Raw genomic sequence first — 27,609 nt, forward strand, 5'->3', positions numbered from 1 at the left:
TTATGAAAACATGGTTACCTACACGATTTTTTCATGCATCAACAATCAGTAAAATGCACCATTAATTATACCAAACAGTAATGGTTCACCTGTTTTAGATCCGTCGACATATCATCCGGTAGACCGCTTTCCTTGGAGCAATGGTTTGCCTTCACCTTCATCTGCCCCAAAACGGCCCAAAGTGTTTATGTTTGCTTGCGCAATGTTTTTCTTTGAATTTTCCGGTTACTCACGAAAACATCCACACGCATACATACGCATAAATACAACATTCTCCGGGAAGGGTATCCGGCACATTGGATTACGAGGTGCGCACGTTCGATGGATTACCGAAAATAGAAGTTAATTCAACCAATCGGATTCGATACTTTGCACCGCACTGGAACCGGGAGCTAACGGGAGTCGTCGGAAGCTATTTCTAGTACCTTTAGGCGTTCCATCAGCCCTCTCCCCTCGTAGGACTGAATGGAAGAAAATGGGCCAACTAGCTAATGTGTGATGCTAACCGGACAATTGAATAGAACGGCTTGGCCGCCCCCCCCCTCGTCCACGCCGGCGGGAAGAGAAATGCTAATCACCGGAATTGGAGGTGTAATCGGTACGGGCACTATCTTCCACTTTCCGCTTTGATTGTCCCCGAGAAGACATGGGTAAGAAAGCTAAAGCCATGCCGCCAAACCGTGCTCGCAGCGGAAAGAGTTCGTTTAGAGTGAAATTGACCGTCGAGCGTCGTGCCGGTTACGTTATCCGGGGCTTAGATTGGGGCGGGATTGAAGTTCTAATTTTACATCAACGAACGGTGTCCGTGTGTATTGTGAATTTGTCCGCATTGGATTAAGCAAGACGTAATTGTAAAGCATTGTTGCACTGCATCTGCACGATTCGGAAATACTAATAGCGAAATTGTGTATTTCTGCTTATCATTTTAGAGCTAACACCAGAGCAGCAAAAACTATTGATAGAGCTGCGAAGGAAGAAACAGGAGATTTTACTCGAAATACAGGTGAGTCTAGGTTTGTAAGAATATGGTTTACTTTTAGGTACGAATCAAACATTCGCGTCATTGTTGATATGGAGTGATGCATAACAAATGTGTAAAGTGTGTGATAATCATGCTAAAGTTATAAAGTGCGTTACAAAACAATCCTACAAATAATACCAAAGGTAAATTAATTGGAGTTGAAGACCTTCAAAAACGAACCATATGCCTTGAAGGTATCAAGGTCTCACAATAATGACGTCACCGATGTACGAAATACTCAGGCGAAGAAGATACAACACTTTGTGAAGGAAACGGCGAACCGGTTTTTCTTAACGTGCGCATGATAATATGCACGATTAATAAGGACGCACACGCTCGACAAATCAGCATATGAACGTTAGCAACGAATCACCCGTAACCCGAGGCAAAGGCCGTCTGCGATTTCTTGGAAGATCCCGGCACCGTGACGTAGTTGAGTCATCGATCGAACGTGCCGTGATGTTTTCTGTTTTTTCTCTCATTGTAGACGATGGCACAGATTTCGATATGATTCAGCGTGCACAGTGGAATGTGTCGTTTAAATAATTAACACACTTACTGGCAATACTTTCGCTTACCTGGATTGGGCGATTTTGGGTCCGAAAATTGGTCGAATTGATTCTTCCTTTCTAAGGATTTCTAAGCCCACGGTAGCACTAAATACACAGTTGCGTCTTCTTGCCGTCCAATCACTGACTGAGACGGTATCGCTGGAACCGGGATCCTTCGAAATCGGCAGACCTTCTCATAAAGCTAATGTTCGCCAAACACTCCCTGGTTAGAGCGCACCACACTAACAATCCGTTGGACAGAACCGGCTGATTTGCCACGATTCGCCGTTGGGTTTTGTGACCTTTCAACGCTGACGCTGTCCTTTTGTCGTGTTGACGTTCTAATAGGGTTCTGTTCTAATGTATTTTTTTTGCTACTTCCTACTCACTTTGTGGCTGTGGTATGCGGCGCGAGCCTCATTCCGATATTCCAATGTTCTTCTGTCTCAGTGTGGTAAGGACACGCGAATTTGTTTTTGCCTAATGATGGAAATGAAACGGCGTACGGCCAAGCCCAATTTCAGCGTGTACCGTGTTGGGCTTCACGATGGATTTGATTTTGGGTATTCGGGTCATGCTGGTATTAAGTATTGTTGTAGATAGTATGACGAAAGAAACGAGGAATCAGGAGAGGCGGAACTGTATTGGCTAGTCTGCTTTTAGGTCTTACCCCGTTATTCTGGGAAGTGGCTAATCAACAATACTTTTTTCCCACCCTCCACCCCCATCTGTTACGATTTGATCCCCTTGGGAGGGTGTTAATTTTGACGCGCATCATGATGGTTATCCACCTCAATTATTGTTATCGGGGTTTTCTTAACACCCTCATTATCTCGTCTTAGTTTCGTTAAAGTACCCAACATATAAAGGATGGTTTTGTACCCTAGCTGTTGCTATCTTCACGCTGGAAATTATCTCAACGGAAAAACAAACAAATATTGCATTGCCAACAAACATGGCCTTACGACGATATAATTGACCAAATTATTCTAACTAGATCAAGGATAACAGGCGAGATTCGCAACAAAATGGCCACACTCTCTGACAACTGGTAACCTTGAGGGGATAAATAAAAATAGCAACGTCTTCTTTCTGGTTCCAGCATGTTTTTGGGCACTCTGGCATGGCATGGAACTGGAACGGCGTAATCGTAATCGATAACAACACCCCGATCCGACACTGGGGTGGCGTTTACGGCGTAAAGTCGCAATGGTGTGTACCGCAATCGTTTTTTGTTGCTTTCATTGCGGATAAATGGATTGGTGTGGTATGTTTTCAAGGATTTTTCGGTGAAAGTTTTGGTTTGGCAGATAGAAAGACTTTTTCTCTAAAGCATTAATGTATATTTTTACTATTCTTTTTTTTTATTTTTACTGTTTTTTTTACTCTCAGTATGGTGACATACTTTGAAATTTAAACGCATGTACTTTATTTCCTGTTCTCCATCCTGGGTTTCCCTGGGTCACAGTACTCACGAGGGAATTTTATTTTTATTTTTTATTACTTAATGCTCTTGTTAAACATGCCTAATGCCGGAAAACATGTGAAAATCTAATGCGACAACAACATGCGTTTCGTGCTGTTTGTGTGCAAATGTGTTTTGATTCTGTTTTGAGTGCGCTTTCACAACCATTTTCAGCGGGAGACCGTTGAGGATAATTTGGTACTCATTTTTATAGGGAGAGGTTTCATAAAATTTCACTACCGTGCTTGCATGCAACATAAGGTGTTTTCGGCAAAATAACCAGGGGGACACATTTACTTAATGTGCTTTAAGCAGGTTGATCGCACCAATAACCCGCAGGATATGGTGGATATATTCTAGCAGGATTGTTATTTTTTGGCACCGTAAGTCAATATTAAAGCTGAACCAGCCGAGCGGTGGATCCATTTGATAGAGGTTAAAGCAAAATGCTGTACAGTTCTGCTCCTTTTAAGTTGGTTCGATCGATTAAAATCTTCATTCGCAAGGCATCAGTTGCGCGCTCGTCGAGTTTTTAGACTTGTATCGTTCGATGGATGTGATAAACTGAAAAAAGCTGCCCACTCACAGGATACGACGATCTCGTGGCAAACCGTATTATCATCCCTCCAGTAAATTCTTCTGTCCTGTCTCTTTGTTGTGTGATTGAATTGCGCAGGTTGGTTGCATTTTGCGAAGCGAAGCGGTTGTGTAAAGGTGCTGTTCGTCTGAACTCTAGCGAACCCTTGCGAACGGATCAGAGTACCCACTTGGCGAAAGATTGATTGCATTAATGCACCTCGGAAAAGCTTTTCCCTTATTGGCAAGACACGTTTGGCGTTTCTTTTTTTTTTGTGTATCTCCATTACCCCATAGCAAATCGTTTTGTTGTTGTGGTTTTTCGTTTTGTGTGAGGTTGAATTATTTCCTCTTTCTGAAGCTCTTGAGATTTTCTCTTTACCATTATTCACTTGCATCTACTGAGCGTGGTCTGTTGTGCGGATAAGGGTTTTTTCCGATCATTGGTTTATTTGAATTTTTATCTTCAAGAGCTAATTCATTGCAATAATGCGCTAATGCATAATGAGATCGGTTTTTTTTAACGATGTCTACCTTTTTGATATGTCCATTAGATAGTTTTTATTTATCTTTTATTTTATTTTTTAGATTGCTGTTAAGAAATTTTATTTCTTTGTACATTCATGAAAAGATATTTATTTTTTTAATTTATTTGTTTTTTTGTTTATTCCTTTATTTTTTATTGTTTTTATTTTATTTATTTGCTTTTGTTTACGGCGAGATTTTTGTCTTATAAGTGTTTATTTACGTTTTAGTTAGTACTCATGTTTTTACTCGTTTTTTTTGTTTTATATTAAATATAAGCTTTTATTTTATTTTATGTTCTTCTTTAATATCCAGCAATATGTTTTCAACTAAGTATACGGGCTTTCAAGAGTATTCCGTTTCACGTGTTTACGCGCAGAGGTTATTTACCGGTATCCATATACAATATTACCGGCACACCAACACAATACACACCCCAGTTCCAATCCGGTCCGATCCGGTACGGGGAGCTTTTTTTCCCGTCACCAAAACAAACAAACACTACCCCACTTTCAGCCCCAAAGCTTCAAAGCTTAATCGGCATGCCCCGGCAGTCTATTCCCGTGTTATGTTATAGCTATTTACTGCTCGCAGGATCAAAGGACCTTGCGCTCTTCCCGAGAGCGACACCCGGTTTCTCACGAGGGGAAAGCAGTTTGTTTAGCGCTAAAATAATCAAAGCAAGGCTTCCAGGGTCTCCTTCAATAGTACACCCGATGAAAGAAGATGAACCGGACGCCAGGACGACGGGGGATTGCAAAATAAAATGCTCACAACATTTTCACGATCTACTACAGTTCTCTTTTCTTTTCTGCATCGTACAATTTCGTGCTCATAAGGAAGAATCAGGCGCTTCCGGCATCGTTATGCTGCATTCCTTCCGGCCAATTGCCTTTTAGCTTCCGTCCGTCCACCGATATCCATCCCTTCTTCGTACAGTTTCGGGTAGCCGTAGTACTACAGAAAGCTTTTCCCGCCCTTTCGTGCATGTTGCGGGGTTCGTTGGACTTTCCGATCGATGGAGGGATGATGATGGTGATGATGGTGGCTTCTCCGGAAGCTTTCCCTTACTTTCTTCTACTATCGACAGTGGGGAAAACCAAACAGAGGAAAAAAAAGGAAACTATTTTCCGCATTTCTTCAAGTGTGCAACGTGTCCACAAGTGGTAACGAGTTTACGCAGTTCGTCCTTTTAAGCAATGTTTAATTTAGAATATTTGGGATATTTTATTAAACGTATTTTAACGGATTTTTACACCAGTTTCAACACCAACCCGGTAACATTGCCAGACTCTCGGGTTTGTTTCTATAGACTCCAGTTGACTTCCTGGTTTCATTGTTTTGTTTCTCACCAAATATCCACAAGAAACGCAACGATACTCACCGTAGGTCGATCACACGAGAGCGCGTCTTCTCGGATGTATGTGCTCTGTCGCTCCTTGGCCACGGCCAACACCCCGATGATGATGCCGCGGGATCAAGGAAAGATTTTCATCCCGGGCATACTTCGGCATCGCTTGGAGGGGAATGTGTTTCTGTAGGCACAAACGCTAAGGATCTTCCGGGGTTTTGCTCGAGGCCAAAACTTTAAGAACTAGTAAATGGGAAATGGTGCAGCCAGGATGATGTTTAGCGGTGGATCTCTTCCTTTGGGAGGCAACTGGATAAAGTTTTTAAGCAAAGAAACACGTGGTGTAGCGTCGGTGTTGTTTTCTGTTGTGACAAATGTGATGCGAACAGGTTAATAGATGTTGGGAGAGTTGTGTGGGGTTTCTGTTTAAGAAAGTAGTGTTTTATAGCAAATGAAAATTAAAGCAAAGTGTGTTAGAACTGAACTTCGTTTAAACTCTTGTTATAGAAGTATAGTTAAAGTCAATGCAAAATAGCATTGTGAATTAAAAACATTCCCTAATTTCGTAGTCAGTGAGCTAAGAATGAACAGAATCGTGTATATATGGCTGGAACTGGGAGAAAAATACTGCTAAAAATTCTAATAGAGACACACAACACAAAAAAAAGCTTGACACTTCTGCAGTAAGCTGTTGTAAAATCCGTGTGTAAGTTTCACCTTATCGCTTCCCTTGTGATAGCCGATATGGACAGATTCTTCCCGGTTTACAAAACTGTGCTAATGTTTGTTGTGTGTGTTTTATCCGTGTGTTTAAGGTGCGTACGACCGATAGTATCGACGGAAACGTCATGAAAAATCCACTCAGCTCGTAAAGCTTCCCTACCATTAAATCTACCCGATCGATGACGAAATCCTTTTTGTTTTGGTGCGTCACGGGTGTGTTTGCCCTGGCAGATACTTCCCTTTCGTAAGAGTCGTTAAGAACGGCACTATAAATTCTGCACAAAACGCCACGGATTGCTATGACAAATTCCTATGACGGATTCCTATGGTACGGTTGACACACACGACGTAAGCTTTTAACCACTAGGAAATTTGCACTAGGGATTTTTTGTTGTTGGTTTCTTCCTTCCTTACGCGGTGTTTGTTTGGTATCGAGAGATTCAGGCGCCATGTGTTAAATTAATATTAAAGGTAACGTTTCAAAGTATATAAGCCGAGATTGTGACGCGTGTTGTTACAGTGCTCTCTAGTGGTGGTGGGCCTGTTTTTGTGGAAGTTCATTTAAAGTCAATTCACGTTCCTCCCCGATCATAATCATCGTCATCGTCATCGTGGTGTCGTATCTAAGCAATGTTCGTTGAACTTGCGTTGAACGCCTGCGGGAGGATTGGTCTTTTTGTAGCCGCAGTCTAATATATCTAATGCAAATGGAGGTTTTTGGCTTCGACGTACAGCAAACACTCGATTATCCGGCAGTGGTGGAAGCATTGATAAGTATATGGAGATTACTGATAAGCACCATTGCGGATGTATTTATTTCCTTTTCATGCTACTTGTTCTCAATATTTGAATAAAACCCACATGATTTGTTTAAAACCGGTTGCGGTGGTATTTAACATTGAGGAAAAGTTTGATCGAATCAAATTCAAAAATTTAAATTTGATCAAAAATGTTCAAAGCATTGCGAAATATAATGCAGAATTTGAATAGGAGGGGTTTTCTTTCTGATACTCACAGAATACCTAAAACTATTTGTTGAAATACATAAAAACTATTTGCCTATTTTTTACCATAAGCGATCAACGGTCTTACCGAAAACTTTTGATTGTTTGCATTTTTGAACAAGTCGATGATAAATTTATCATTGTTTAACGGAAATCATTGTTTTTCTGAATGTTTACTCAATGGTTCCAATTTATTTTTCATTTAAACATTAAAGAATGTATACTACAATTTTTAATTGAATCAAATATTTTAATTCGAATTTGTTTCATTTGTTACTTTCTTTTACATGTCTATCCTTATCCAGTTTAATTTTTACTTTCATGTTTCCCACAATTTTTTTTCAATTATTTGCATGTTTTGGTGTTAAATGATTTAATTTCTTAACAAAAAAAGTGAAAATTAAAAGTATATTTCCGTCCACATAAACACGCAGTGTTTTGTTGTGACCGCAGCCTCACCGTACTACGAACATTCTTTCTCGCATACTTGCTTAGAATAGGGGTGAGTTTTTCCCCTCCATTTCGAACACATGCCTTAAGCTCACCCATTCATTCAACTTGAGCCGCTCGCTCGCTTAACATCGTTCGCTCTCATCTTTTTATGCTCCTGATTTTTCTTACAGGGTTGCTAACCTAACCCCTAAACATGTGGACGTAGTGCAAAAATAAAACTACGAAAAACAACATTCGTTGAAAAATATTATTTTGTTTTTAAGCAAAATTTTTATTTACGGCCTAAATGATTGTGTTTAATGTTAAAACAATTATAACCAAGTATAACAATTTTTGCATGTGCTTTGCCATTATCACTCCCATTTACCACATTGACTACTACTTCCATACGGGGAGTATTTTTTTTTTCAAAAATTGAAATAACACCCATAATTGATTGTAAATTATAAAGAAAATTTTCAAGCTGCGTTTCGAAAGTTAGGATGAAGTATGATATCAGTTCTATTGTGTTGCTTTTTTTATTTTATTGTGACAAACTTGACGAATCGTAAGTGTTATTGTGTAAATTTAATATCCCTTTTAATCGCTCCGTATTTATCAAAATCGTGATGTTTCTATCTATATATGTATATGATTCTACTTATTGCAGCAAAAATGAGCTAAACAGGCCAACTTTACGTCAAATAGGGGACAAAGGATATCTTATAAGCACCCACTCACAAGACTTGTTAAGCAAACATTAGTGCAATTAATTTGTAATTTATGTTTCCGATTGCCAGAGAATATTTTTTGCGAAAAATGTCATATGACACAAATATCTCAATTTCCTTAAAGTATTTTTTTTAAACATCTGACAAACCCTTTAAAAACCAACCATCTTTACACGCTTTTCTTCAAGTGTGTGCGGAGCTATTTCTTTGCAATTTTGAGATCATAGTAGTGCTGTGTGCGTGTGACTTTTTATGTTATTTCTACCGACACGCTATTGCGTCGCTTATGTGGGTCCAAAGATGAAGGCCGAAGGGTTGGTGGGAGTTTGTTATTCTCTTCTGTCGTCGTGTGCGCTATGTTGTTTCTTTTTTTTGTGTTGTTATGTTTCTCGTTTGTGTCTCCCGATGTTTTTCTCTACACAAAATTCAACGCGCTCGCTACGGTCGTACGTTCGCCGCTCGCCGCTCGTCAGTTTGATCGGAGTTTTGTAGCCGGGCGCAAGGCAAATGCAGCAGCGCGCGCGTAACGTCCGCGAATGCCGCTACTTATTTGCTTCTTCCGGGCCCGGGGGTTGTTGTTTTGATTGACAGAAACATACGGTGTGCGTATTTTGGCCCCTATTTGCATCTACGTGGTTTTTTTTCTGCCCCGCTAGTGTTGTGTGCGAAAGTTCACCAAAATTCAACCGTGTGCCAGATTCGTAAGTGAATTCACAGAAGGGGGGGTGGGTAGTAGGAAAATGGTGCCGATGGGTGAAAGGGGCAACTGCCGGGAAATGGAAAATTAAAATCACAAACTAGTGCTGTGTGTTTTCCGCCTGATGAGGAAAAAAGTTGTTTAGTTTTATAAAAGAAAATATGTTGAATCGTGCTAAAACATACACGATCGTATAACGATCATTTTCCGTAATGTTTTCGGTACAGTCACTGTAGAAAAAAAAGTGTTACAGAAAAATGCAATAGTGACTAGTGAAGTGCATTCTGCATTGCAATCCACTCGTTGGAATCCACTCGACACAAAAAGCATTCCACCTAAAGCCAGTTGCGTCGACGCTTGTATGAAAACGGCATGTGGAGCAGGAATGGAATGTCCTTTTTTGGAGGGTGGTTAGTGCGCTAGTGGGAGGCCAATAAGCCGCACTATTCGCGGAGTGCAATTGAATCTCGCTAAAAAAGGGTGATTTGCAATGTAAAATGGAAGCCATTTTTGTGTTTTTTGTTTGTGCCAATCTCAAGTGTCTAATTACTATCGAGCGTGTATTTCTTTCTTGGTGTTGCGATTTGCGATCAGTTCATTGCGTATGTCTCTGTGTGTGTGCGCCGGTGAAACGAATGTCTCTGTTGTGTGATTATTGCTACTATTAACGACAATTGCACGTCGTTGCAGTTGCTGCATTTTTGTTGTTTTGTGTTTTCCTGTATTGCCTCGTGGCGATTGATCACGAGGAAAAATGACATCGTGCTGTTGTGGCGCAGCAGCCTCACAAGTGTATTGCGATGTGTGATATGACAAGATGTGAGAGTGGAGATGAAAAAATCACATATACATACACAAAAGTATCATCTAAATGTTAGGGCTGTAATAGAGGTGTTACAGCCAGTGCCAGTCGGTAAAAGCAACAGAAGCAACAGAAGCAGCAGCAGCAGCAACAGCAATAACACTACCAGCATTATGGGCGAGTAAAGCAATATCAGGATGAGAATATCAAATTAAACCATTCAATTCCGGACATTGGACGTGTTCAGTGTCGTGGAACGGAAGGAAGCCACACAACGATCGTGCCTGTCGCCTGGTTTTGCCAATTTTATCCCCCCATCCCCCCGAGACTGGTGGCGACCATTAGCCCTTCCCGTCCATCTGGAACTTAATCTTGAGTTCATTTTTGTCTTAGCATTTCGATTAATTAATCAACAACGAATTACGCACAAAGGGAGGCAAACTTTACTCTCACGAACAGGAAATTAATGCGCAAACTTTGGCGTATGCTTTTATATTCTTTTTGCAAAGACCCAGGAGGGGTATTGTGCCAACGCTCTCCTAACCCTCTACCCTACAGTTTATGAACCTGTTGCAAATAATGGTTGTCCGCAAAAAAAAAAAAACAAAGGAAAAGGAATTGTTCACAAATTTCGGTGCCGCTATTTACACCCCAAACAGCCCCAAGTCCCACACATGAGTCACATGACCATGTCGATTATCTTCTATACCGTATCTTCGTTGTGTGGAACGTTAAAACCCGCGCGCGGCCTTACAAATGATAAAGCTTGCGGCATATCGTCATCTCCCCGATGGGGTTGTGTTTTTTGTTGCGTTTTCTGGTTAAGTGGGAAGTTTCTGAGAAATTTAGCAATGTGTGTGGCTTTACAAGCAGGCGAATAACACCAGTCAAATTGTTTGATTTGTTTCGTTGTGCGATAGCTTAAATGCGTAACTGCATGTTTGAAGATTTCTGGGAAAAACACATTTTTTCTGATAACGGATGATTTTTTATTAATCTTTTCAATTGAATTTAAATATGTGCCTTTGCATACTTCATATGGTCATTAGAATTTAAACATGAACTGTTAACTTCATCGTTCAACAGGTTTCTTTTGTATAACGTAATTGTAAATTGCATACATTTACAGTGTGTAACATATTTTTATGAACATTTGCTACTTCAAGTTTATTACATTGCAGGATGACTTTATATCAACTCAATACACTTCAAATATTTTTAATTAACTAATGATCACTAATTTTACTAATTTTAGTGTGTGAGGATCTCTATATTGCACTTATCTTGGGCTTCTTTTCGATATTATATATGTAATTTTTTTTTTTTAATGTTTTTATAAAAAAATCCGTCAGATGTACGTAACAATATCTTTCTCGGGAATTCTCTTAACACTAGAACTATCGGACCAGTCATTTTGACTGGAACGCTGCATTTTCATCATATTATTTTTTGCGGTTAAACAATCCTAAGGTAGTTCATATATCGATTGTACATACATATTCTATTGTACGATCCCCAATAAACCATAAAATATACTTCAATTCTTCAAAATTGTTGAAAAATTAACAACAAACGAAAAAAGCTTAAAACGCTTGAAAGTTCTAGTGTTAAGTAAATTTTTTAAACATATGTTCATAAAGCCACTTTTTGAACGAATTTAAAAATGGACTAATTTTTGGGTTTGGTAGAAATTGAAAAAAAAAAATTAGCAAGATGTTGTTTATCTCAAGCATTAATTTTATTCTCAAACAATCGTTTTTCGTATAGTTATGTCACGCACTGTACCACAGTTTATTACATTTTCTATCACTATCGATGTCACTAGACTGCTCTTAAAAATTTAGTACAGTAAATTTGTAGTGAATAATTAATTCTAGTACTGTTTGCTCGATGACAGTAGCTTTTGTTTATTTTATTTACATTATTTACTTAAGGTGCCTTTTTCAATGGAGGCGCCATTCTCGACTGCCACCGAATGTTTAGAATGTTCGTAACACGATGTGTAACATTCTGCTCTGGGTTTTTGTGGTGAAAGTCGATTGCTCACCAGCACCCGCATATGGGACCGGGTTCACTAAAATGTGTGTGTCTCTTGTGTGTCTGTGTGTGGAATCTGTAATCGAAATAACGACCAGAATGTGATCGTGTACCCCCATGTAACAGTCCCGCCTCGAAAGTGTACATTAGCAGACCACAGAATTTGTGAGTTACTCTTTTTGTTTGATTCCAATTTAACTTTTTTTTAACCTACCACCGTTTCAATTGCAAATTCCTTTTAGCCCGAGAGTGTATTTTGCACAACAAAATAGCAACGTTACTTCCCTATCGCTCAGTGTGTAATAATGGTAGCAACGGTAACGGCGGCATACCATAACGACCCCCGAGTCGTCAAAATGAACAAACGAAGGGCACAAAAAGAACATGGCAGCATACCATTACCGCGAACTCGGGGTGAGTCATTGCATTGAGTGCAACGCAAATGTGCACACACAAACTGGCGTCCGCGAACAAAGCCGACCGATCACTTGGTGCGATTTTTATTGCATTTTGTGCATCCGCAGGCTGATAAGCGCAGGAAGTTTTGCATCGAGAATGTTGTGCTGAGAATGTTCCGAATAAACACAAAACAGTCTCCAGCATAGATCTTGCTGTTTGTGTGTTGAATTTGGATTTTGTTTGTACAAGTGCGTTGCAGCTTTGGTTGTGTCATGTTTAGAAGTTTTATTTGAATTTTATTTCTATGTTCTACCCATCTCTTACGATCATCGTTTTTTTTGCTCTTCGTTGCTCTTCCATTAGAGAATTTTGGAATTGAGTGAAACACATCAAACATTCATCGCTTCGGCTGTGGACGTCCTGTGGTTTCTCCCAACAAACGGTAGAATTTTGTCAGGCTGTAAAGCTTTTTTGTTGCAATCTATCATCATACGATTGATTTATTTTGGAATCGAATTTCAGTGAACCTGTTCCTGGAGTGATGGAAGAAAAGTCGCAAAATTCAATCACAATTTGTAGCTCAACTCAAAAAAGCCTCTCGCCTCTCGAACTAGCTTATCATGATGGGAAAAATTTGTGGCGAGAAATTTTAGAGCTTTTTCGTCACTATTTTTGGGTAAGGTTCTTGATAAAAGGAACAGTCGTAAACCCCATTCCGTCATCGAATGGCGCTTGGCATGAATCACCCGGCGTTTTTTTTTTTGGTTTGTTTATGTTGAGAAGCATAGATTAGGACAGAACCCGCCTAAATCGTTCGTAGCATACGTGGCTATAGTGTAAATTTCGTTCGCAATCTAACAAAAGCGTGGATTAGGTGTGTTACTAAAGTGCAAAAAAAGTAGAAAACCCCGCTTTAGCAACTACTAGAGGTTTCATTATTTCAGATAACAAAACATTAGAAAATGCACACGTTTTTTCGAAAAACGATTGGCACGCGCGTTTGTGTGCGCAATAGTAACACCGTTTTCGCAGCCATTTATTTCATCGCCAAACGAATTGTTTTTCTGCGTACGGTTTCCGATGATATTACGAGCATCACAATTTTACACACGTTTGCTTACTTTTTTTTTCTTTCCCAACTTTCTGATTGCTGATATAGTTTTTTTTTTGTTTTCGTAGTAAAAAGCGCAACGGACCATTCCAGTGAACACACAGACTGCGTTGACGCGGAAGAAGATTTACGATCAGCAAAAAGGTTCTCGTGTTTGTCGACTTATGCGCTCGTGTAGGGTTCTAGTGATAAGAAAGTGAGAGAATGGGTAGAAAGCAAACTAAAAAAAAATATAGAACTAGGTTGTTAGCAGCACTTCCTGTTATGCTTGGCTTATGCACACTGTCGGCAGACCATTTTCGAACCCCCAAGATCTTATCAGAGACTCTCGAGCTGCTTGTTCGTTTGGTTTATGAGTTCTTCCTGGCTTGTGGGTGATTCTTGGAGAAGAAAAAAATCACCCACGTCATTTTGCCCTTTTCAACAGGCAGGGTCTGTTGGAATTCTACTCGGTTCTTCAATTGGAAGAAAGTTTGTTCTGGATTTTTTTTGTCAAAAACACAGAAATAGCAGCAGAAAAATAAATATCTCCAAAACACATATGCCATATGAATGTTAGCAACGATTGCGAATATTATTCCATTTTACGTCTTCTCCTACACGTCCTTTACTACGTGTGCAGTACGTTTTTAGTGTGATTTTTAATACTTTTTAGGTGTTGTTCATTATGATAATGAACAACCGTGGCTCGACGTTTCGGAAGGTGCCATATTTTTAATGACTTGGCTGTCATTCCACCAGGAAACTAACCGGTACGAAGAGATGGATAGTTGGATAGTTGCAGCTTTTCCAGTTACTGGGGCGTGCAAAAGCGCCTTCGTTAACGATTTTTGCTGCTGTCAATCGTGTGTGTTGTACGTTATGTTTTTGTATTATTCCTTAGCGCACTCTTATCATGACGACTGTGGTTGTTATTATCGAAGGAATGCAAAAAAAATGAAGAAAATGGCAACTGCCTTGTGGCGGTAGTGTGGACACTGGTGTAGATAATGGTTGTCACACATTTTGCCTAGAGATTAGATAAGCTAACTCTGGCAAATGTACGCTGAAGAAAAAGGTTCCCATAAAGGCGGTGTGTGATTTTGTATGTTGTTTTTAAACATTAGCTTAACACCTTCAATAGTGACGTTTCCACATGGTAGCAAAAGCAAAGGTTGACACGGGTTCGATAAAATCACTTAAATAATACAGTGTGTGTACATAATTATAAACACAATTGTTTATTTAACACTAGAATTACTACAGCGTTTTATTTTAATTTTATCGTTGGTGAGTTTATAAGCAATTTCCAAGTTCGAGAATATATTTTAATGCTTTTTGGAGTTTTTTACTATAGAATAAATCTGTTAAAATATGTACTAATTTAGAATTTTTTAATCTCAAAAATTAATATGACGAACGTGACGCATTCCAATAAAAATGACTGGTCAGATAGTGCTAGCTTGAAACTTGAAGTCAAAATAAAAATGTATATTGTACAGAAATTAAATACGGTTAAAAAATAGAATTTTTTTCGTGGAAAATAAATTAACTTTAACTTCAAAATAATTAGATAAAATATATTTATTCACAAAGATAAATAAAATTAACAACAGCACAGTTTTTGTGTCAGATTTTGTGCATTTTGTTAAAAGATAATAAAGTAAACCTTGAGAACAATTACGTAATTAAACTCAGCATTTGTTAAATATATTTTTTTAACTAAAAAAAATTATTCGTATAGTTATGTTAGGCACTGTATAAAAATGAATGAGTAATGATCGTTCATGTGCACCCGATCGTCAGCGCAGATATCTTCGTTAAATATTCAGAATTACATCATTTTATGATAGTTTTTTCTTCTCTGTCGTTCGATTATTATTTAAATAAAGAACTAGAAAAAAAAATTATTCCATCATTGATGACGTTACCAGCCGCGTCGGAATTTCACATCGTTTTAGATGGAGACTTTTTTATATTTTGCAAGCATTGTTAACGATGACAAGCAAAAGTGGTGAAAGTATCTTGATGTAGAAAATATAAATGAAGAGCTTTCTCGCATTTGATTGACACGAAGAGGAAAGCTTGCTTCTGCTGACACCCCCAAAAGCCGTGGTCGATAGTTTCCCCGCTGCGGTGGAAAATTAATATGACACACGAGGCGGCAGTATCGCATTTGCATTCCCCGCATCTTGCGGAACCGATCGGCAGCCAAGCTTCGGTCAAGAAATTCATTAAAAGTGCTTGCGTCGCGTAACCTGTGGCTTGATATCGCTTACCGAAGCACTACGAACCATGCATACGGATGCATTTCGCTGCACCGAAAGTGTACACCGTGGCTTCGTTTGCGGGGAACGAAAAATAGAAGAAGGTAGAAGGTGCAAGACACTGCAGATAACGACACTGTAGCGGGCTATCACGGGTGGTGTCAGTGTTTCGGGGTTCTATGTTGCTACCTGTGTTCGTTGTCAGTTCATTGAACCCGGAGCGCTGAATCGTGTGGACCGTAAAGGCAATGATTAATACCGTAAAATGATACAGGACATGAAACGCCTGGTGTTGCTGATCGTTAGTAAAACAGCTTAATCTGCCACCTGTCGCCGATGGAGTGGATTCTCAAGGGGCAAATTGTTGAGTCCGTACGTGTTGAAACAATAATTAACAGAAATTTGTTACCCTTAATCGAATGGTTTTTTTTATTTTAATTTTAACTGTTTTATAGCAATTTAAAAAAAAATCTTTCAATCATTAAAATTCTCCCAAATATTGTAGTAAAACACTTTCAAGTCTTTGTAAGGTTTTTTCGGTAAATAAACAATTTCATAAAAATTTCATAAATAAAGTTTTAATATTTTTAAGAGATCTTATTTATACCTTATAGTAGCTATTTTTAAAGTCAAGTCTAAATTACAACAGAATTATATAACCTCAAAAATTGTAAGAAATCAGACAGACCAAAGGGACTTATTCGGCAGTTCTCTAGTATAGTTCGGAGCTTATCCGTTTACGCTAGTGTGCTCTGCAGGGAAGTAAAAAAGAATCACTAAAATATGTTCTTTAATTATGTTGTCTTTTTTAAATTCCACAACAGTTACACCCCTTGGTACATGAATTTACATGACCGAGAGAGAACTCTTTTTTTGTTCCATGGTGAATACATTACAATAATTATAAACTTTTCCAGGATCCTTGTTCGAGTGCGCCGGAAGTAGCATTGCAGCGTTCATAAATAGCATCAGGAGGAACCCTTTTTTTTGGTTTTGTTCACTGATTCGATTTCAACTTCTTCAACTAACTGTTGTTTTGTTTCTCTCTTCTATTTCGCTCCGCTTTCTTTGCCCACTTTGCTTGGATAGCATGGAATGCTTAACATGTTTTAATGCTTCTATGCTAACTACGGTCGCCCAATCGTTACGACGTTACGGACACTTCAATTGCTTCAATCCCGTTCGTTCCGTTGAGAAACACACCCCTTGTTCCAGGAGGAAGGAAGACTGGGAAACTGGATTTAAAAATATGCTAAACAGGAACGTTTCACAGTACGAACGTATCCCGTAGTCGAAAATAAGGCGTCAAGGATTCCTGGCACGCGTGAAGTCTATACCCCTAGTTGCGTAAAATGGGGGTTTTCTTTTCGTTTTGGGTTCGGTTGCGCTTGCTTCCGAGAAGGTCACTGCATTGCATTGTCTGCTTTTTTAATGTTTTTTTATGTTGTAGGGTTTTCTAGAATTGGATAACAAAAAATACACTCAACTGTCAATGTAAGAATACATCTCTCTCCGTCTGTGTCGGTTGGCATATCAATGGATGATCCAGAGGCCAAACACCGAATCGTACAATGGACAGAAGAAAGTAACTAACAGGCGATACCAGCAAAAGGAGAAACGAAGTAAAGAACATATGTGTGCAGCATAAGGTACAAGATGTCGTTTGTGCTTACCCAGTGTCATCTCCTCTATTGGTCTATGTGTACCATTTGTCGGATACCACACTGTTCGTATGCGGGTGTTGAGAGCAATGCGAGACCGGAATGTCTCACACCTTCTCTTCGACGCAACGAGAACGTTGTGAAGGAATTCGCTTTTCGCATTCCCGTAAGACACTCGTTCACATCCCACCAACAAAAAAGCGAGGAAACTATTTAAGCCGAACGGAGGTTGGAAATTAGTTTGTTCAAGGCGTGCCACTCGGTGTGTCTTATTTACGTTGATCATCCATTCCATCAGCCAAGTGGAATGCTCTGGTGCAGGATATCTTTATTAAATCCGCACGATCTGTGTGTGTGTGTGTGTGTGCGTGTTGGTACATAGGGCAGCAAAATCCGAGTGAACAGCGTTTTAAATGTTTCCTTTTTTCCCCATGGGTAGATCAACACCACCAGCTTCACATTCTTTGGCAACCAAACCGGGACACTCTCGATGCGGTTTCGATGAATATTGATGTGACACTTCACTCCATCCAGCTTGTGTCATGCCTTGTGTCTTCAGGAACGTGTCACCGGGATTGAAGAGAACATTAAAGCAGAGCAAATAAAGATACTGCCTTGTTGGCTTCTTTACCTGCAAAGACACTTTGACTCCAAACTGGGGTTTCGGTTCATTGAACTAAAGAAGTAGAGTACTACCATAAGGGCATTTAGAGGTGTTCCGTTTGTTTTTTATTTAGATTTGAGTACCTAACATCACCACCACTGTCCACACCATCAAACGATACCGAAAATGGTTTACCGCGAGCAAATGGCTGAGGTTAAAGCGATGATGCTGTTTTGCCGATGCTATGTTGTGGAACCGAAATCGTTCGTATGTGTGTGTATATAAAAATACATTCTGCATGATACTTCTCTACCTTTGCTGCCCGTCCTGATTCGATTTGTGCGTTTGCTGGTCTTGCATAAATTATCATAAACAGAGTCAGTCGGTGGAGGTTTTTTTTTGCTTCGAGTGCCGCTGTGTTGTTTTTGTGTTTTTGCCTTGGAGGAACTTTGTTGAAGCAAAAAGAAAGCAACCAGGCCAATAAAATATGTCTGCTCATCGATTTTTCGTTTCGCATATACCACATACACACACAACTTTGTATCCGGCGAAGGAACATCGTTATCGAAGGATGGCTTTCCTTCGCTCGGTTGTCCCTTTCCGGTCCAGTTTGTTTGCACTCAGATAACTGCTCCCGTCCCTGCGATCCCTTTTTACCCTGGGCACCATCTGGCAACCAGAAGCGTTCTTGTGCCGTACCAGCATTTATTTCTTTTTCTAGATCAACTTGGCCCAGTTCGCGATGTGTCTCCTTGGTCAGCAATTTCAAGCGTGTTGTACCGTGCCGTTTATCAGTTTTTTTTTGCATTGTGAAAAAATAAATAGAAGACAAACAAAAGAATCATGCAGCTGCAAACCAAACGTGATCGGGTGGTCGCGGATATTGGTGACGTAAAGCGCGTGCTAAATTTTGCGCAACACGAACACCTAACGGGCAGAGTGACAGCCGGCAAATAATAATTGATTGCTCTCTGCCAAGCGAATCGCGGGACCCGCCGGTACGTCAATTTTAACGCTTTGCTAAGGCACATATTTACATACATGTACTTTACGGCACGTATTCACCATTACATGGGTGATGTTTGATGTTTAAAGTTATTACAAATGTTTGCTTTAACTGTTAGTAAACGTTGTTATGTTTCAAAGTAATGTTTTATTTTTTCGGAACATGTAGAATCTCTGTGCTACAGAGACAATTTGTTAAGGAATTTTTGTTTATGTTTTACTTTTGTATGCTTGTTGTTCAGTTTTTTTTAATAAAAGTGTAAAAACATACTTACATACTAGTATCGACAATGATTGGAAAATGTGAAGGGATCAAGTACAGGATATACAAAGAACATTTAAGGATTGTTACATCAATCATAGGATTGGTTATTTCCAACAATGTGGACGACATTACTTGAACTGATGTTACTTAAGACAGGTAAGAGGAGGGAAAGGAAGTTTGGAGAAGTGTCCGGAACGAGGATTGTTATTTTTTTTGCAACAGTATGCTCCAAGGATAAGATACCCTAGGACACTTGGCGAATTTGTGCTCCAGGGTCTCTACCTGAGAGAATACTGAAAATGCCGAAGTCACTCGATCCATCCTCTCCATTAGCAGTCCGTGAGCGATTTTGTTTTTGACCAGCAAATACAGAGTGCTTCGCTGGACTGACGACAGTTGGTGGTTGCTGATGTTCTTCCAAACCCATCGGCAATTAACGGAAGGTGACTCCACGACTACTATTGCATCCGGAAGTCCTGATTCCCCTAACCATAATCTGTCGGAGGGTTTTTGGTGGTGATGTTGGTTTGGATTGGGACAGCCGCCACATACTGGATCTCAGGCAACCGTTGTCAGGCAAAGATAAGTTGTCGAAATGAAGCCTACGTTTGGGGAGTTAACAGATCCTAAGACCCTAAGACTTTCTTGGACTACAGTGCGAAAGTCAATAATATCCCATACATACGATCAATTTTATCGAAAAAGGGCGAGATCAAATTGATAAATACAACTTCGCAGCAAAATAAATAACACAATACATAAATATCACATAAATTAATATACAACATAGCTTCCGGGAGTGGCGGGAATGAGTATAATTACTATGTTTACAAATTTCATTGCCCTACCGCGTACACATTTTGACTCCACCTTCCACCTCGGAATCCATTTATCAACCGATGTCTGAAGAACAGAAAGTTATTTGATATTTCTAGCATTCCTCTTGAAAACCTCCAGCTCCTCATCAGGTGTTAGGGTTCGTTTCTGCTCATTTATGAACTTTCTCGTTTTCTCCATCTTTGCTAATTAATCAAATGGAAGGGTATTGCAGTAAACCACGTAAACGTTCAACTAGAATGAAGTTGTACCTTTATTTACTGCCGCCCCGGGGTTGTAGACTGTGGGAAGTAGCCACCAACGGGTCACATTAGAATCGTAGATTATTCGATTTCCTTGTGTATAAAAGTAGCAGCACGATAACGTCAATCGATAACGTGGAATGTGCCGGCGATGTTGTGATGTATTCAGGTTAATCCGTTAATTCTCGAATGGAAATGTTTTATGTGTTGTGTTTAGGTTGGAGGTGTTCCCTTTTGGGGATGAAAATCGATCTGAAATAAAGTTACCAAGAAGAGGTTCTCTCTTAAGGTAAGGGAAAGGTTAAAGATCATCGAGCGAATATTGTAATTGGTTTGTGATGAATAAGTATTTATAGAATTGTTTATCTTAACGATCCCAAAAAGGGGGCGAAAAACAATTTCCAAACAATAACCTTCATGAAGATAGGTTTCTTTTCTGTTTTTGAAACCCTTCGCATACGATCGCTAATAAACAAACCGCTAAAGGGTATGGTTTTTTGAGGATCAACTCTTCCAGAAACACTTAAACATCCGATTTATTATAAACAGATTTATTTATGCATACTCCACACTGTAACGCCCATGTAGGGCTCTCAATTTTTTTTACCATCCAAACTCTGTTCACCCGGAGTGTGCGATCGTAAATATTTGCTTCTAGCTTTTTTGCTGCATCTCATCAATATTCCCATTCCACATTTTTTATGGGATCACTTCCGGTATCGTATTTCCTCGAAACAAACGGACAGTGATCCATCTGTTCTTCCTGGAGGATATATTGAACGTAGGATCTGGTACTGTGTTCTGTTGTCCCATCGCTGTAAACTGCGATACAAGACGATCGTTGCAAATTTGTGTCATTCAAGTTTGACCTAGTTCTACTTGGTTGGAACCAAAATACAAAAAAAAGAATGTCACAACACATTCATCCCATGGGAACTTGGGAAGAAGTATCCCAGTACAGAAGAGAACGTAAAACTTTTTAACTCCCCAGTTACTGTGGGATACGATTTTATCGTTTTCGATTTCGATTTGCCTCCGGCGTTTGCTGTTTTGGTGCGTGTATCCTTTCGTGGACTTCCTGACAAGTTGCTCGCCGACATAAACGGGACACGGCTTGGTGTTTGGTGTTCTGTTTTTCTTTACCATTCGCCCACAAAATTCCTCGGGCTAGCTAGAACCGTTGATCTTGTCGGTAAGTTCTGCTTGTTTTTGTTGGTTGGTTTTTATGAGGTCGCTGGAACGTGTGGAGCACGTGCCATAATATGTTGCCCGTAAGGCAGAACTGTGGTGGGATAGGCAACCCAACTTTTTGGATAAGGAATCGTTCTCCTAAAAAAAACATATTATCCCTTTTTCGCGCGTAAAGTAAGCTTAAGACGATAAGAGAAACGAACAAAGTGTTTCCGTTCCTCAATAAACCTGATTATCCCTTTTTCGTGAGTTCTGTTTTTCGAGAGAATTTTAGGGAAAGGAAGGAGAAAATCCTATTACGACTTGGAACATATTGTGGAGCTTCCATATTTGTTAAGGAATTTTTCTTCTCCTCCCGAGGACCTCTCTCTCTCCGATATGTTCAGACGATTAGACGAAGTTTTTGGGACCCACTTTTACCGATGTTCCATCCGTACCAGCATTATATCACTCAATTGCTAACCAGTGGAAAAATGTTATTGGATGTGCTAAACCATCACCATCATCATCATCATCTACGACGTCGTTATTTTACCATGGACACCACGGACTACGGGTGAGCAATGTCTCTACTGTCACCATCCAACCTTGGCCTCATCCTTAGTCACTTTCTACCAACATGACATCAAAACAGAAGGCGAAGAAGAAGAAAAAAAACTCCCACACGCACAAATTTGTACCACGCTCTTAACTGGCCATATGATGATGTGGGAGGAGGAAGAGATGGTGGTTTCGATTCGTTTAGCATTTTTTGGCGCTTGTCTCTCGCGTGTGCCGTTTTGCAGTTGTGTGTATGAGAGATGATGATATCATCATCCCTTTGTTTGCTAGTCCACTCCAGACCGCACCACAGCGCCAATATGTCTTCATCGTTTTTTGGGGAGGGAAGTTGGAGAAAATATGATGAGATAATAAGCGCCCGCGTAGAACACAAGAATACATTCATTCTTATTTCCGTTTGGAGGAAGGGTTGTTTTTTTTTGCATAATTCTTTTCCCCTTTGTTGGTCACTTGTTAAAGAGCGCGCTCATCTTGATCGTGTCCATATGGCATATGCAAACTTGGTGGTGGTCATCGTTCTTCACGGCAAAGTGACGTCACGCTTGGGTGGAACTCCATCTATTTGTTTTTGAATTGTAGGTGGTTCTACTGTTTGCCATCAACTGGACCATAACGGCGGAAGGATGCTGATTGAGTGGCTTCTACGTTTTTGGATGCGGATGCGCAAAATATATTCCATTCAAGAGGTATAGCTAAGAATAGACATCACGAAATCGTACGACAAGCAGCGTACATGGTTTTGTTCTCTGGTGCGTAAAGTTTTCGTTGATCATTTGTGAAAGGAACGATGGGTCCGGTAATATGATTTACAAAGCAGAGATCGCATTGCCACCGTGGTCCATGCGCCGGGTTCGTTACCGAGCCATACGATATGTGGGAGGGAAAATATGGATTTCCATTTCTCACACTCGAATGATTTGACATTTGATGCTGCATGCAGCGGATGTTTTGCGATGCACTATATGAAGCGCAACTGATCATCTGATCTTTGGGGATTTGTATCGTGTATCTTGCAAATCTGACTATTTAAATGACACAACCGGGGGTGGCAGGATTTGAGTCGATTGTGCTTTCACTGATTAAAACAAATAATCAATCATTTTCTGTATTCCTTTAATAATCGACTTACTGACGCAAATGATACAGCGGATAATTATATCATCCCTGCGTGTGTTAACCTAGTAAATCGAACGCAATCGATTAGAACCTTAGAAGTAAATAAATAAATTCGCACAAATGTCCGCTGCACGTTTTAACAAGCAAACAGAGCTGTTTGTTTATTTATTTACGCTAGCATGCACTACTTCGCGATAGCAACGGATGACCGATCTGTCTTGAGTCATTGATTGACAGGAACGTCCTCTCGTTCATCAAAAGAAACAGCCGCAGAGCAAACTGCTCTTATCAAAATGCACTTCGATGGTTTTGTCAATACATAAACGCATGACGAAGAATCGTCGCTCGGGTTGAAACGCGGATGCGCATCAATAATTGCATTTATTGCGTGTTCGATGTTCGCTTTCCCTTTTGCCGACAATATGGCCGTTGTTTCTGCCTTTTTTGATGAGTTTCCGGTAGCTCTTTGACTGCTTTCCGTCTTCGATGGAGTGCTGGAGTTGTCGCGATTAAAATTCTTTTTCGCCCTTCATATTGTGTTCGACGAGTTGTTCAGCAGAACATTTTATTTCCCTTTTTTCTTGGGGTAAAATATACTCAGGCTAAAACCACACACATCCACGTATTAAACACACAGGAAGGATGTTGGCTTATGAAGCAACAGCTTGTCGTTCGGTTTTAGAACGGAATCGGTTGGCAGCGTATGTTAGATGGGTCGGGAATCGGTTTTTTTTTGGTTAGAATAAACAAACATCGAATAGCAAACACTGGTAAAAAGGCACCTAGTATGCTGCCCTGCAAAAGGGTGGCCTTATGCTGTTGGGGAGTGGGCAGTTTTTCCACGCGTTTTAACATCCTTTAAGTTGAACGAAGCATTTTGTTCGGCTTGTTTCACTCTAGCGATGGATGAGGGACAGAACTTTAACCGGAAATGATAAACAAACCTTGATGTGCGGGAGCATAACTCTCCTTGAAGGTTTATGGTGGTGTAATCGATGTAAGTTTCCCTTCCAAACTTGTAGCATGATTGCAACATGGTTTTGGTTGGGAAATTATTACCATTATAGTGACGTATTTTTTTTTTGGTGCAACAATACATTAAACTTATTTTGAATTTGTTGTAAGGTTGTGCAAGAACTTCCAATTTAATCTAATTAACCATAATAATATTACTACTAACGATTATGTACCCGTTAGTCTACCGTAAAGTTATTTTTACCTATTCCCAAGCATTGAACAAAACAAAAAAATGGTCAATTATTTTTTCTTTTTTGTGTGTCTTGGCATTTCCTAATGTGAAAAAAACGTCCCGACATGACATGGTCGCGACGTCAACTAATTTCAACTTGCCATTAGAACCGAAATTCCCACCATTTGTGCTAAGCCCCAGACAATGGTATGTGTCGGGAAAATTCTGCACGATATTCCTTCGTTACAACCGGTTCGTTGTGACTTAAAATTCGATGGTATATTTTTTCTGTTTTTTTGCCACCGTGAATCAAAAGTGTGTGTTTTTTTTGTCAAAGTATGGGTTAAACCCAACCGATTTAAAATATTCAACGTTGGTATTTTATAAGGGTCACATTGTTAACATTTCTTTCGGCCAAGAATTATAGTTTTTGGGGTGTAATTTAAACTCACCACGCCATGTTTCTACCTGTTCGGATCAACCTTTTTTTTTTGCTATTCCCCGGCATGATGTATAAATTTCGCTTTCACCCACCACCCGCGATAAGAGTTGCTGCAGGACGGCTTGGCAACAGTACACGCCATCGTTACTGAGCGCCAGGTTCTTTATTTAAAATGTCACCATTTGGTTGTTAAAAAAAAAACAGAACAACATGTAAGATGATCTTTCTACGATCGTAACGTTTGGTGGTATTGGACGAGCAAAGCTGAGTTGTGGAAAAGGTGTGAAAACGGGGTTTGAAAAAGATCGTTTAGTACGTTGAGAAAATTCGCATCTAGCGCGAGTACGCGACTGTACAGTGTTCTTGGGGCGTGCTTCCGTTTTACGTCGTTACCAACGGGGTGGGAACGAAGATAAAGCAATTGAAGACATCATAAATAGAACGCGAGCAGCTCAAATTATTAGCTGCGTCACGTAGCAAAAAAAAAAAACGCCATCTTCGCAAGAAGATCCCAGCGGAAGTTTTCGATTTCTCGATAGTGCAACGATGATTAACCGCACGGAAACACCGATTCGAGATCTATTCTGTGTTCTGGGGAGTGTCGCTGTGGGTAAGCATAGTTGGCAATCGAAACAAGAAGAAGAATTTTCATAAAAAAACATATTTCCTTGTCATTCTTGTCTCGACGTCACCACACACACCCGAAGGGAATAAATGTGGAAGCGAGAAGATAATAAAAAAGCACACAACACACTAATGACAACTCGTTCCCAGCCCATGAGACGAACCGATTGATGGGTGTATTTTTGTGATCCTATTTTTAGGACCTTGACAGAACAGAAAATGCGCCCAGCCTAGTCCGTCTCTGCTTGCGTTGAAGGGCATCTCGGGCAGAACTGATCTTGGCATCCGATCCCCCACAGAAAACATTTAACAAGGCTCGATCGCTAGGGCAAGGCCATCGTGTTTGGGACAAGGTACGCTAAGATGTTGTTCCATTTTACATCTTCTTTGTTAAGAATGCAACTCGTACGTTCCTGGGGTGCGATTAGTGATTAAGCAAAGTAACTCTGCTGGCCCAAAGGTATGACGCTGCAAAACGACTTTATTCGCGGCTTCTGCAAGGGGGGGAAGCACAAGTGAGGCGACTAAAATGAGTCATCGCAATTCAAGTGATAGCAATCGCGCTGCTGTTTTTTGTTGACTCTCCAGTACCATTTCAGTATGGAGCGGATTGTATGAAGGAAATAAAAAATAAGTAATGATAAACTTGCCTCACAAACGACGGGTGACGCGCGGTTTGAGCTGATCGAGACGACGGAAAGATATCGTGTCTGCGTCATCATTTGTTCACACACCATGTTGCAATATTGACGTCGCCGTCGAGACGATGGCGCTAATTCACAGCCAAGTCACTTGCGATCATCGGTCCGAATAACGCTAAACAAATGTTTGGCGAGACTTTAAAAAAAGGAAGATGTAGAGAAGTGAATTTCTCATGCGTATCTTGTTTCCACCCCAAAAAAACCGGTCGTATTTTCGTAGATCTTGTTCATCTTGGAAGCATCTTGTGAGTGATCTTGATCGTGTTTAATTGATTTCACATGATGATGTTTGTGTTTGGCATTGTCACTTGGTGTAGAGAGTGTCCCGAAAGTGTTAATCGTTGTATGTTCCGCTCGGGTATTGAGAGATGGTTTTGGAGATAAAAAGTGGATCTTTCGTTGTTAATGTATTATCACTTAATTTAATTACTGTGGAGTGCTTTTTTGATGCCAATTTAGTGAGAATGAGTGACATGTGCTTTTGCCTGTGGGAATACATTTCCATTTTTGTTGTCTAACTAATTGTGATAAAGAATTTTCATCTTTGGATGAAATATTACTTTCTGTTTTCGTAAAACATTATTGCAAATTATCTGAAATCATTGATTTTTTTTAACAGATTAACTTTTTGTTGGATAGATTAGGGTTTGTCACACGTACAGGGAAACACTAATGATAGGTTTCGGCACCCTATACGTTAACAAACCTATACGTCGAAACATCCAATACTTTAGCAAATCACCCAAAATTGATATAGAATCGCGTGTCATTAATATGGAATGTCAAATAAGTGGACTGTTTACATATGGGAGGATTGAAGAGTTGAGATACATATTTTTTATCGGATGTTTTAACAAATGTTTTCCAAAACGGGAACTAAAAATTATTATTAACAGTAATAAATCATAAATAGCTTAGTTTCCACCAAATTGAAATCATAGCTTAGTTCCAACAATCTTCCTTAAAACCGTTCGAATAACAAAGAAATATAAAAACGATTACCAGTAATTAATTTCGATGAGAAGAAACGGTCGAACAATATTGCTGAAATAAAGGAAATAGAATAGACACAATCGGTATTGGCGTTGATTTCAAAGATAACATACTTCGCGTGTCTTGGTGACAACATCTTGTGTTCTTATCGAGAATTCCCAACATTTTACGTCGGGCCGGATTTGTCCCACAGACTAGACTTTGCCGACATCTGGAATAGATTATACAACACTAGAGCATCATCAAAAATGAAATGGTCCCATTGTATCGAGTTTCGGCATTTGAAATATTGGATCGAGTCTCTCATCTAGATCTTTCGCCACTTGAATAACGTAAATAAATCTAAAAAAATCAAGACTTTTTGCTTAGAAAAGAATGACACAGCAGGCCAATGAACTAAGTAGACTTGAAAACTGATTTTTTTATTGGCATATTAGTTTCTACTCGTAATTTTTTTGTTAAGTAAGATGAATTCTTCAAGAAACAATGCTGCCTTTCCTTATTAGT

General features: G+C 39.7%; 1 protein-coding gene across 3 annotated transcripts in view; it reads left to right on the forward strand.

Moving 5' to 3' along the window:
- The window catches only part of LOC125766319 (cytohesin-1), a 52,835-nt gene that overhangs the window by 1,136 nt on the left and 24,090 nt on the right, over positions 1-27,609 (forward strand). Inside the window, exon 2 of one of the 3 annotated variants that reach the window (XM_049432156.1) lies at positions 930-1,003. In XM_049432156.1, coding sequence (XP_049288113.1) covers positions 930-1,003 — 74 coding nt within the window. Of the gene's footprint in view, positions 1-929; positions 1,004-8,039; positions 9,081-27,609 lie in introns of those variants that run through there. The other 2 variants (XM_049432154.1, XM_049432155.1) reach the window with 2 other exon arrangements.

The sequence above is a fragment of the Anopheles funestus genome, chromosome 2RL, assembly GCF_943734845.2.
Source record: "Anopheles funestus chromosome 2RL, idAnoFuneDA-416_04, whole genome shotgun sequence".
In the NCBI taxonomy this organism is placed as follows: domain Eukaryota; kingdom Metazoa; phylum Arthropoda; class Insecta; order Diptera; family Culicidae; genus Anopheles; species Anopheles funestus.